Genomic DNA, 13,303 nt, shown 5'->3' on the forward strand with positions numbered 1-13,303 from the left:
CCTATTAACTTAATTGCCGGCAATAAAAACGCCAAGACTGGCTAAGAAAAAGGCGAAAAAAAAACAAAAAAAAAAAAAAGAGCCAGCATTCAAAAACTGGCCAACTACTTTGCGAGGGGCACAGATGGCAGATAGGGAGCCATAAATTTTGGGCATGAAATGCGCGGGAGTCTGTCGTCGAGGCAGTGCCTCCTGCCACCAATAGGAGGAGTTCCAACACACACACAGTGTTCCTGGCACACTGGCTGTGGCGCTTCAATTATCATGCATCGTTCGTCCTTTACGAGTTCGTTGATGCCCATCATGAGCTGTTACTTAAGTGTCTGCTTGGGTGTGTGTATGGCAGGCAGGCAGGGAGGCTGCTAATACACCTACTAGTAGGTGGAAGTAGCACTTTCACCACGACTGGAATGCCGATTATCAGACCGGGTTCCTGTCACTGCCAATAAAGCCCTAAAAAGCGCTAGTCATCCAGCGTTCTTTTGTGTGTTTTATTGTTTATGATATCCAATGGTAAAGGTAATCCTTCAGGTATATTCAGGATATCCAGGACTCGTCTCTACTCTTTGCAGCACGTGGCAGTTGGACATTTGAAAAGTTTTCCATGCCGAATGCCAATATCTTGCTGCAGAGTCGGACGTCACTAATTACTGGCTGGGAGCAGGACCAGGACCAGGACTAGCAGGATGGCCCGGGTGTCCTCTGTTAATACGGTTTGACATAATTAAACGTCCTGGCACAAGACAATGAATCCTCGTCCTCGATTCGCCCCCAAGGGCTTGAGGAATGAGCCATGAGTCCAGTGGCCAGTGTCACTTATGACAGGCTACGAGTTGTCCTTTCGGCAGTGAGTCCTTGGAGTGCGTTAAAAAGCAAGCACTTGCAGATAAAAGAACCATAGAAAGTACACTTAATTGGATTGCGGGTCGGATTGTGTGTGGTTGGATGGCTCGACTGGTCGAGTGGTCGAACTTGGACTTGGAGACATGGCAGGGCAGTTCAATTAATGAAAATGACTTTGATGTCCTGCCACAGAGACGACGGCTTTTGTCCGACTAGGTGTAATGATCGCCTCAAATGGCCAAGTCCAAATAGAAATAGAAATAGAAGCGAAAGTGGAATAGTAATAGAAACAGAACCTGCTCAGCCTGCCAAAATACATAAGTATAAGCGGCTTTTGTTCTAGCAGGTCAGTCGAGGCAGCACCATTATCAATAATGCAACAGTCGAGGTTGCACAAGTAACTATACTCTACTCTCCCTCTTGACTGGCTCTGATTTTGTGAGTGAAAATGGAAACCATGAATGAATTCCAAATCACTGACAATAACAACAGGCCTGTGGCAGCCGCAGCTCAGAATATGAAATGCAATGCCGACTGCATCCGCCAGTGATTTCCAAACACTTTCTATCTGATTATTATTTGAGTATCTAGATACTTTTGGGCTGGAAAAGTTAAACAAAGTACTAAACAACAGGAATAGCTGGAAATATTACGATTTTAAGGAATATACAACATGACTATGCAAGTCTATGCATGTATTTACAGCTCTATACAGGTCTAAGCAAGTCTATGCAAGTCTGTACAGATCTATGCATGACTTATGCATGTTTATGCATATCTGTACAGGTCTATGCTGGTTTTAACATGTCTATGCATGTCTATACAGGTCTAAACAAGGCTATACAGATCTATGCATGTGTAAGCATGTCTTTAAAGGTGAATGCAAGTCTGTGCTAGTCTAAACATGTCTATGCATGTGTATATGTAGTTATACAAATCTTTACATGTCCACGCAAGTCTGGACAGATCTATGCATGTCTCTTCATGTCTCAAGCATGTCTAAACATTTCTATTTATGTCTTATGCATGTCTGAACATTTCTTATGAATTTCTATACAGGTCTGTGCATGTCTTAACCTTGCTTTTCATGTCTATACAGATCTACACAGTTCTATGAAAGTCCTTACATGTCTTATGCATACCCTGCCATTTCCATGCCATGTCTATAATTAATAATTACGAAAATTCCATCAAGAAAATACACCCTATACTTAAATTATCATTGAAATTCTACCACAATTGTTGACTTATAGGCTTAGGGAGCCTATGATCGCCAACCTATGGTCTGCCTTATAGAAGCTATATCTTTATAGATTTCCTGATCCCCAATGAAAGGATGTCCCTTACTAGAAAGAAGTCCCTACCTAAAATAAGACACTCATTTGAAGGAAACTAAAGCCAATCTTGTACTTGTGCCTGTGTAGTGTTTCTGATTTCGTTTTCGTTCATTTGAAAGCTCATTTAGCGTCTTAGGTATGCTTGGCCGCTCAAAGGGGCTCCACAGCGCCTAGGGGGATATACCGCCCACCGACGCGACAGGGCGATCTCTTTATTTGCCGGCATTTGAACGCCTTTGTGTCGATTTCAATTTCGCTGCTCATGCCGCAGCGGTTGCCAGTGAGATATTTTTATTAAATAAACTACTAGAGTGCGCCAGAGGGAAGGAATGGTATCCCGCTGGCAGTAGTAGTGCCCCTTCCGTGCCAACTCCTGCTCGGCTCTGCTCCTGCTCTGCTCTGCTCCCGCCTGCCTGCCAGCCCTGCGGTGCTTTTGGCCGCAACGCTGAGCGCAAACAACTTGTGTTAATTACTTAAGTTTCAGCAGTTGTTCCACTTAACAAGTTGCCGTTGCTTCTTAGACACTCTTCTTACTTACATACTACACAGTGTCAGCTATAGACCCCGCCCCTTCTACCTACTACCCTATTCCTGTACAGTGTTGTTGTTATTTTAGTCTAATTCCATGGCGTATTTGTTGTAGCGTGCCGCTTACACGCCAAAGTCATTTGCGCTCAAGTTGTTAAACTTTTTGCTTTGTAAGCGCTTTTTTCCGGCCTCAGCGGAAGCGGCGAACGTCGGCCCAGAAGCGGATGATGCCCCAAAGCAGTAGTAGAGTAGGATGGGGGTTACAAAAAAAAAGAAGGGGAATCCTGAATCCTCCAACTTGGATCTGGGAGCTGTGAGCTTGGAGCTTGGCGTCTGCGGCATAAACGAGTCAAAACTTGCGCAAATGTTGATGCCAAAAGTTTCCTCAACTAATTTTCTTTGACTTTCTCCGTGTGGCAGTGAGTGTGTGAGAGTATATTTGAGATATTGGCTAATACCCCGGCCAACAAATAGAACGCCAAAATCCAGCAAACTTTCAAGAGCCAGCCAAGTATTCATACATTCTCACTTTATTTTTTTTTTGCCAAAAGATTTCTCTCCTCAGAGCTCTTGGGAAAAGGGGAGAATTTATTAAAAAAAAAATTTCTAAAATCTAATTCTTTTATCTTTGAAAACAAATCATCTTTAAATTAAAAAAACTAGATGTATGAAAAAGTTGTTGGCTAATTTCTGCTGAGAGCCATTCTCTTTCATTTTCATATGCTCGGCTCGGCTCACTTTTCCCAGCACTTTTCCCCATCACTTTCAACGGCACTTTTCCCCATCCCACCATTCCACCACCCCACAATTTCCACCCACTTTCAGCTGCCCTGTGAGCTTTTAGAAAAAGTTATCGTCAATCACTGGACGCGCTCGTCTGTCAAATAAAGCCAAACAAGCTTAGTTGACTTTTGGGCGCCGCACATTTGTCTTGCTGTTCTGGTCCACCCCAGAGCCAGAGCCAGAGCCATCCGCCCCCGCTTTGCTTTTCTCTTTACCCCCCCCTCTCTTCTTTCCCTGCTTTAGTTAAGCTGCTACACTTGGGAAAATATATGGGGGTATATAGTATTTCTAATACTTGAAAATATGGTTTCTGAAGACTAGCTTTTACTAACTTTACTTTTTTCAAAAAATAAATTTACTTAATTAAAATTAGTAAGCGTCTTCTTTAAATTTAAAATATTTTTATGCAAATTTTTAGATTTAAATAGCGATTTTAATAAAAGATAGAGATCCTAGAGACTCCCAGATCTTAACTCTGGGAAATTTTGCCATTTAAAAACTAATTTTTATCTTAATTTTATAAAAAAATTAGCAAATTTTTGATAAAATTAGTAACAAGTTTGTGACTTCTTTTCACTAAAAGTTATTTAATAAAATTATATATTTTTAAATCGCTTTTTTTAATATGGTTTTTGAAATCTACATATTTCTTTTTAAAAATTAGTTCAAGTCTGCTTTTAAAATTTTTAGATTAAGATTTTAGATTTTTTAAGTTAAGTGAATATTCAATTTCCCATCACCTATGTAAATTTTCTTGCCGTGTATAAGAACTGCCCTTCACCTTCCCTACCCCTCTCCTCTTTGTACATACAACACTCATATTTAGGTAAGGCAAAGCGTTTTGCATACCGGGCTACTCACCATCGACGATATGCACGCGCACCGTAGTCGGATTGGCGTTGGAGGGGGTGCATGTGTAGAGTCCCGAGTCCTGCGAGATGGCCTTCTGCACCAGAAGCCGGCTGGTGGTCAACACACCTTTCTCGGTGACTAATGATATACCGCCGCGAGGTGAATCGAAATTTATGACCTGAAATGAATAACACCCACAGGCAGGCATAGGGTGAATGGGGAAGGGGGAAGGAAACAAACAGCTTAGTGCCAGGACACAACTTTTTCGGAATAGGGGGGGGAGGGGTCTCCTTTTTGGCTAGATTGTTACATTTCGGTTGTTGTGGGCATGGATGCCATTTCTGTCCAGTCCTGTACACAGTAACTGTAACTGTCCTGTCCCGTTCTGGGTTCCTTTCCAGGGATGTAGCCGGGCATGTTAGTTAAATTTTTATTAATGACATCGTGTTAGTCAAGCCAGGGTGGTCGAGCTTAGTGCTCTGCCAGGGAAATTTCTTATTTGGCCACAGAATCCCACCTCAATCTCTCCTCCGTCCAGGATCTCTATATATACATAGGTATGTAAAAAAAAAAGCCATCAGCCATGGCAGCAAAGTTTCTTCTTCTCACAAAAAAGAATCCTGGGCAATCATAAAGTAAATGAGTTCGTGCCAGTGAGATTGCGGCTGTCCGAGAATGGCATACCTGGCCAGAGATTCTCTTTGTTTGAATAAAGGATGAAGCTTAAGGGAAGAGTCCCAGTCCTGGGGGAAGCTTTCTAATGAATTCTAATCATAATTCATCGGCAGAGACAGGTCTGGTGGTCTGTGCCTAAGAGCCTTTCAGAAAAACTTGCAAAATATTTCATTTGAATGACACTTTGGTTGCACAAATTCATGTCCTGACATGATCGGATCGAAGGACCAAATTATGAGCAAGAAAGTATAAGAGTCTTGGGAGATATTTCTATTAAATATTAATCTTAATTCAGGGAATCTTTAAATAATATTTGCAAATATTTCATTGCTATATCGTTTGGGTTTCATAATCTAAGGTACTAGCATGATTGTCTCGAAGGACCAAATGCTAATTATTAGGAATAAAGGACAAAGCTTAAACGTGGAGTCCTGGTTTATATTCTATGAATTCTTATCATAAATCAAGGGCAAAGCCTAGCTTGGAAAAATAATCTACTAGAAAAACTTGAAAATATTGCACAGTTTCATGTCCTTACATGATCTGAGATTGTCTCGAAGGACCAAAAATTCAAATTTTGGGAAATAAAGGACAAAGATCTAAAGAAGAGTTCTAGAAAATCTTTTATATTGAATTATAATCTTAATTCATTAAAGCCTGACCTTCAGGCTTCATAAATTTATGTCGCGACATGATCTGGGATCTTCTCGAAGGACCAAATGCTAATTATCGTAAAAATAATTCCGAGCCCTTGTAAAACGTAATTATTGGTGCTGCTTCCGAGCGTTTTTTTATGGATACTTGTACGGCCGGAATGCGTCTTTTATAACAAGGACATATAAAAATATTTGAAGAGGAGCCCCGGACAGAGACGTCGTCGTCGCGTACATGTCAAGTGTATTTTTGGTATTTTTGTCGGTGTGTTTATGCAGTGGAATTTTTATGGTCCGTTAGGTGGAGAATGGAGAGGATAAAGGATGGCATGGGCAGACTTACCTCTCGATTGTGCGACCAGGTGACGGTGGGTGGTGGCTCCGGGGCGAACTTCACAATGCAAGTCAAGTTGATGGTGGAGCCGCGGTTGATGTGCAGCTCTGGTCCGCCGATGACCTCGGTGACGGGTTCTGTGGATAAGAAGAGAGAGCGAAAGAAGCGGATGAGTTTTTCATTCCATACAGCCAAGAAACACAAAATGGCGCATAAAGCATTTTGAAAGCTCATTCTCGTTAAGCCCCAACAACAACAATAAATGTAAAAAAGAAAAAAAACACACACACATATAGAGCTGCAGAGCCACAGAGGTCTAAGGACACTCGTTCCGAGTCGTCCCGAGCCTGTTTAAGAAAAGTTTATCTACCGTTCCGTTAAATTGTTTTCTTTCCTGCTGCGTAACCAAAGAAGCGTTTCTACTAGCCATATATGTTTGTATGTACTCCCCCGCCGCTGCCGAGCACCCTCTCACAAAACACAGAAAGGAGAATTGAACCCCATACCCCCATACCTTGGGGAGCAAAAAAAGAACAACCCTGGGTGAGTGCATGTGTGTGCGTGTGTTTGACATTTACACGTTTGTTTACTTTCTTATTCATCGTAAAACAATTTCTGACTTTCGAGCAGCAGAGCAGCATAGCAGCACAGTGCCCAGCAAGGCAAAAAGTGAACCAAAATAAATGCAATGCCCTGCCATCCAAGCAAGAGAGAGAGTAACAAAGGCATAAAATAGACAGAGACAGGGCAGTATACCAACAAATTGTGTCATTAGTTCAAGGACATTGATTGAAATCTCGTTGGCCCAGTGAGACCGAAACTAAAAAGTTCTAACATAGTTGGCTTCGGACTGAGTTTATATTAAAAAGTTGAATTTAATCTTGAATTCTTGAAGATTTATTTGAATTATTGTTTCGACAACGGGGCGTATGATTAATATTTTGAAGGAATTCTTGATTTTAAAGCTTAATTTTTGTGAGATTTTGGAAGCAAAGGTAGTTGTGTTTAAAATAAAGAAAAAGAAGACAAAGAAGAAGGTTCTAAGATGGAGGGATTAGGGTCTAACACACTTGTGATACATGGCGTATACGTAATATTCATATATTTTTTCCATTTTTAAGTTAATTTTGTGTTATTTTCAGAAACAAAGGGTCTTAAACAAGTCCTACAAAGAAGAAGCCTCTACTACAAGCCTCTTTAGAGTTGCCACAGAGGTTCTAACACATTTTTAATACATGGCGTATACGTAATATTTATATAATTTTATATTTATTTTGTGTTATTTTTAGAAAAAATGGGTCTTTAACAAGTCTTATAAAGCGGAAACCTGGAGAGTTAGTTTTAGGAAGTCCTAAAAAGAAGACCGACCTACCATATCTGTTATATAGGGCGTATACGTAATATTTGGAGAGTCTTGTATTTAACAATATATCTTGTAGCTTAAGGAGTAACTTGTTAGTTTTTTACTTTATTTCAAGTTAGTTTTAGAAACAAAAGGTGTCTTACAAAGAAGAAGCCTTCAGTAAGACCAAAAAACAGCAATATTATACATGGCGTATGAGTAATATGCTTGAAGTGTGTTTTAAATGAAATATTTTGTAGCTTTAGAAACAGACTTTAGTTACTTGTTTATTTTTACCTTTATTTTATAAACAAAAATGTATTTAATTAACAAAACTAAGCCTTAAAAAGAAGAAGCCACTAACGAGAAGCTCTCTTCCACACCTGTTATACATGGCGTATGAGTAATCTTTTTAAGGAGTCTTTCAAATGCAACTCTTGATGGGAATCTAATGGAATTCTAGCACTTAAACGAGTATCTATAACATATACTGTATATCCTGTTTTGTACAATTCCATTTCGGGGCCGAGAAAACATTTAGTATTTTCCCATTTTCGGTTAGAGCCTCTTCTCTCTTCTCTCTTCTTCTAGTGCTCTGTTTTGCCATTCAATGCTAATAAATAGGGATTTCTTGGCAGACGCCTTTTTCTCTTCTCTGGTTAGTGCTGGTAGTGTCCTGAGTGCCCCGCCCCCTTTGGCCATTTTCGGGGGAAAAACAGCAAAATGGCTGCCTTAGCGCTTCCGCTTCTTCAACAACTTTCGTCAGTTCGAGCCTGTGTGCAAGTGTGTGCGTGTTTGTGCTTGTCTATGCTTGTCTGTGCTTGCTCTGAAAGTGCAGTTACTATAGTCTGCTAACGGTAATGTGGTCTCTTGGCAAAAAGAAACGCCGCCAAAGGTTAGTGAAAGTTATGTACTTGGAAAATGGGCGTGGGGTTTTGGGGGCGTTGGGGGTGATGGGTGTGAGGTCTTTGGGGGTCTATGCCCCATTTCCTTATGCAACGTGCTCGTATCTCTCAATCTCCATTTGAAGTTCTTTATGCGCCGCTTTCTACGTGCCCCATTTGCCACAGAGATTTGATCTCTCTGGATACTTGGTTAACCGAATGTGAACCTGCCAGGACCTCCTTCTTATCCTCCAACTCCTTGAAGTCTGGCCTCCGCGGATAATCCGTAAAAGTTTCTCACCAACTTGTTGGCCAGAAAAAAAAGACATTCATTTCTAGGTGGGCCTTTACTATGAACTCCAAGTCTTCCTCTGAATAATGTAATATCCTAGCATCCTGGCATTCTAAAATCTCATCGTCAAGTACAAGTTTTCGGTTTAATCAGCCAAAGGGCACAATGGCTTCTTTTGTTTAATTTCCCCTCCATTTTCGTTTTCTGGAAAACTCGTCTATTTATTTTTCCAGCAAACTCGTCGTGCGTCGGCGGTGGCGATGGCGGCTGGCATCTTAAACTTTCCAAAGGCAACACATTAAACTTATTGATCCGAAAGACTGTTGCCGCCCAAGCGGCTTTAAAAACAATGCCAGGATGCGAGAATAGCAGAGCCAGGAGAGAAAGGATATTGCGTAGGAAACGTTGTGGATCATTCAGGCGTGACTGCGGGCCAAATAGGCGTGGCATGGGTGGCCTGGTTGGCATGGGTGGCATGGTGGCATGCAGGCGAGTTAATATTAAACAAATATTACGCATACGACACGAGGGACCAGCTGGAAATCATCAAAATGCTGTCTGTGTGAGTGTGTGTACATGTGTGTGTGTTTGTGGCAAGAAGTATGTGGCAGGTTTATTATTTATGCCATTCATGCCACCACCGTCCGCAGCGTACACATTCAAATAACCCGCCTCCGTCCCCCGCCATATCGGATCCCCACAGTCCCGCTAGGAATTTATGACCTTTTTACTTTTAATTTGTGGAGGTCAAGAGAGGTGGAGAGGGGGTAGGGGAATTCCATGCAAGCCAGTCCCTGGGGCATTCCAAAGGGATTATCTTTGGTGATTTTTAGTTTTTTTTTTTGTTCGCCTAGCTGGCCATTATCCTTATGACCAGTGACTCGATTAGAAAGAAATTCCCACAGAGACTACACTGAGAGAAATGCTAGAGGATTTAAGACCTGAATAGGTGGTGGTCGGGGCTCGGTTCACCAGGGGGAGTGGCCCTGACCGAGGTAGAGGTAGTGAGGCAGCTACTTCATCTCATTAATCAACCCAAATTGGAGTCTATGGGAGTGTAAACGGCGCTTATGAATGATTCATGGCTACTTTCGGATGGCCCTTGGCCTGTAGACTACCACCCAACACCCCCCTGCTCTATCGCTAATAAGCCCCCTCTCTTCCTGTTAACCGGAGCTGGCTCGCTTATCGAATTAGTTGCTGCATTTGCGCCTTGCACTCCTTTGATTAATCGCCATGTCAACATTTGAGCCTAATTTGCAACTTTTATGCCGGGGCTTTTCGAATGTGATTTATGGCCAAAAAGGCAAATACCAAAATTCGCACATTGGCAGGCAGGCATTCGCACCCGCCTCTCGGCATGTGTGTGTGTGGTGGGTGGTTGGGTGGGTGCTGGGTGGCTTGGGGTTTCTGTGGGCCTGTCACTTAAACTCATGTAAATCAAACAATAAATTTCAATAAAAAAAAAAAGACAAATAAAAGCCATCAAACGTGCAAAGGCCACAAAAAGGTCGCCCGCCTCACACTCCCTCTACAAGAAGATTTTTTTATTTTTAAATTTGGAACTTTTAAATTACCAGAACTTTCTGGTAAGAGAAGTTTTTTCTCAAGAAGTCTTGTTTTTAGATACACCCCCTACCTCAAATCCCGCTAATTAAATACCCCCTTTCAACTATAAACCCGCCTCGTTCTCTAATCTCTAATCGGAATCATAAAACTTTCACCATTTCAGTGTTGCCGCCATAAAGGTTAACGTAATGCCGCCTATAACATCACACAAGCACCCACTTACAAGAAGGTTTTCGGTTTTAGGTTTTCGGTTTTGGGAGGAGGTTCCGCCCACCACCCACCATGACCTTCACAGGGAAAAGCGGCAAAGGCTTACACGCTCATAAACCTTTATGCTTTTTCAATTCAATTGTACCCCAAAGTTCTCGCTACTCGCCGACATCCAGGACCTTCATGTTTCCGCCGACTGGTGACTGGTAGCCACTGGGTAATAAAATTTGTTGTTCCGTCTACTGGATTCTGGATTCTGGCTTCTGACGTTGTCGCCATTGTTCTACGAGGCGCGATTTTATGATACCGTCAACATTTTTCCTCCACCCCCTCGACCATCTCCGACTTCTTTGGAAAATATGCCAGGCGACGCGATAAACTTTCGACTTGAATGACTTCTTTAGCCAAATAGTTGGGCTTTAAGATGAGCCACAAAATATTCGGCAGAAGAAAGTGGAGAGATCCGACTCTTATCTGAGGGCTCTATAGGAACTTAAGGGGTTACATGCTGAATTTTTATAATTTTCTTATGAAAAGATCTTGTTAGTTACTAATATGGTTAGTTAGAAGCTAGATTTAGGAAGATAATATAGCTATCTATTTTAATTTAATTATTATATTTAATATCTTAGCTACCTTTAGGAAGTTATTAGCTTGACAATCATGTACTAATATTTTTGAATTCTATATTATTTCTATAGCTTCAGTAGTTGTAAGATTATCTCGTTTCAGTAGGTTTGGAATATCCATAAATTAAAAATATTAAATGATTTTTTTTTAAGAATATACAAATGCAGGTAATAAACGAAATATTTAAAAATAATCCCAATTTTTGGCAAAATGACTTTTAAACTCAATAAAATTAGTTTTTTTTTTTTAATCTTTCGATAAAATTGTCACAAAAAATAATAATTATTAATAATAATAATCCCAGTTTTAGATTTAGAATCTTGGGTAAATGTTGTGAAAATCGTTTAAGGTAAAAATAAAAAAAAAATAAAGGATAAAAATAAAAATTGTAATAAATTGAGATCTGCTTTTAATAAAAAAATTAGATTAAGATATTAAGAAAATAAAAATTTAAAAAAAAAAATAAACGCATCCCTTTTTTTTGAAGTAATCCATAGATTTATGAAAAAATTCAAAAAAAAATTTAAAAGACAAAAATAAATATCGAGAAGAAGGCAGATAAAACGACAGCCCAAGAAGACGCTGATACAAAAATATTGCATTTAAAACGATAACCGCAAAATTCGTGAGATATTAGTTAGAATAACAAAAAGTTTAAAAAAAAAATGGGATAATATAAAAAATCCTTTTTTTTCCCTCTCAGCTAGCAAGGGTATGTTGAGGATTTTCAATGCAAAATAAATGTAATTTAACGAAAATAAGATACCCCATTGACTACAATGATACACCAGAAGAGTCCAAGGTATGGAATAAAAAATAAAAATACAAATTAAATAAGAAAATAAAATTCAAGAAAAATACAAAAATAAAAAACAAAAAGGAGCCAGAATGTGAGATTCAACGAAAATAAGATACCCCATTGACTACAATGATACACCACAAGAGTCCAAGGTATTGAATAAAAAATAAAATAAAAAACAAAAAGCAGCAAAAATAAAGGATAAAAATAAAAATTGTGATAAATTGAGATCTGCTTTTAATAAAAAAATTAGATTTAGATATTAAGAAAATAAAAATTAAAAAAAAAAATTAAAGCATCCATTTTTTTGAAGTAATCCATAGATTTATGAAAAAATTAAAAATAAAAGAATTTAAAAGACAGAAATAAATATCGTGAAGAAGACAGCCCAAGAAGACAGCCCAAGAAGACGCTGATACAAAAATATTGCATTTAAAACGATAACCGCAAAATTCGTGAGATATTAGTTAGAATAACAAAAAGTTTAAAAAAAAAATGGGATAATATAAAAAATCCTATTTTTTCCTCTCAGCTAGCAAGGGTATGTTGAGGATTTTCAATGCAAAATAAATGTAATTTAACGAAAATAAGATACGCCATTGACTACAATGATACACCTTTAGAGTCCAAGGTATTGAATAAAAAATAAAAATATAAATTAAATGAGAAAATAAAATTCAAGAAAAATAAAAAAATAAAAAACAAAAAGGAGCCAGAATGTAAGATTCAACGAAAATAAGATACCCCATTGACTACAATGATACACCTGAAGAGTCCAAGGTATTGAATAAAAAATAAAAATAAATTAAAAAATAAAAAGCAGCCAGAATGTGAGATTCAACTATACCAGTGTACCATAGACTACAATGATACACCACAAGAGTCCAAGGTATTGAATAAAAAATAAAAAATTAAATGAGGAAATAAAATTCAAGAAAAATAAAAAAATAAAAACAAAAAGGAGCCAGAATGTAAGATTCAACGAAAATAAGATACCCCATTGACTACAATGATACACCTGAAGAGTCCAAGGTATTGAATAAAAAATAAAAATAAATTAAAAAATAAAAAGCAGCCAGAATGTGAGATTCAACTATACCAGTGTACCATAGACTACAATGATACACCAGAAGAGTCCAAGGTATTGAATAAAAAATAAAAATATAAATTAAATGAGAAAATAAGATTCAAGAAAAATAAAAAATAAAATAAAATAAAAAGCGAGAAGTGAACGGTTTGGAAGTCCGTTGACAACTGATTTGGAATAAAGGAAATCCGCCTTTTATACTCTTTTTGGGGCTTCAGTCAGGGCCTACTAGTCTCGATAGCAGGCGATCTATCGATAGGCAAGAGGCATCTATCGATTAATCCAAGGGCTGCAACATAATGGGCTACTATGTAGCCCTAGAACCTGGCTGGCTCAAAATGGTAATTCTTGTAAAAAATGAGGTGTTTGTTAAAAAAACAGTGTTGATTTTAGAGAGTATCTATTACAGGAATTAATAAAAATGCCCACCAAAAAAATAGGATAGAAGCCCCTAGGATAAAATCACTCTGGATGACCCTTGAACT

At 38.9% G+C, this 13,303-nt stretch overlaps 1 protein-coding gene across 4 annotated transcripts in view; it reads right to left on the minus strand.

The window, feature by feature from the left end:
- The window catches only part of dpr8 (defective proboscis extension response 8), a 145,042-nt gene that overhangs the window by 7,371 nt on the left and 124,368 nt on the right, over positions 1-13,303 (minus strand). For 3 of the 4 annotated variants that reach the window (XM_070283031.1, XM_017244096.3, XM_043213009.2), the window contains 2 exons: positions 6,015-6,142; positions 4,353-4,521 (listed from right to left, as the gene is read on the minus strand). In XM_070283031.1, coding sequence (XP_070139132.1) covers positions 4,353-4,521; positions 6,015-6,142 — 297 coding nt within the window. Of the gene's footprint in view, positions 1-4,340; positions 4,522-6,014; positions 6,143-13,303 lie in introns of all 4 variants that reach the window. The other variant, XM_017244100.3, reaches the window with a different exon arrangement.

This window comes from Drosophila bipectinata, chromosome XR (assembly GCF_030179905.1).
Source record: "Drosophila bipectinata strain 14024-0381.07 chromosome XR, DbipHiC1v2, whole genome shotgun sequence".
Taxonomy (NCBI): Eukaryota; Metazoa; Arthropoda; class Insecta; order Diptera; family Drosophilidae; genus Drosophila; species Drosophila bipectinata.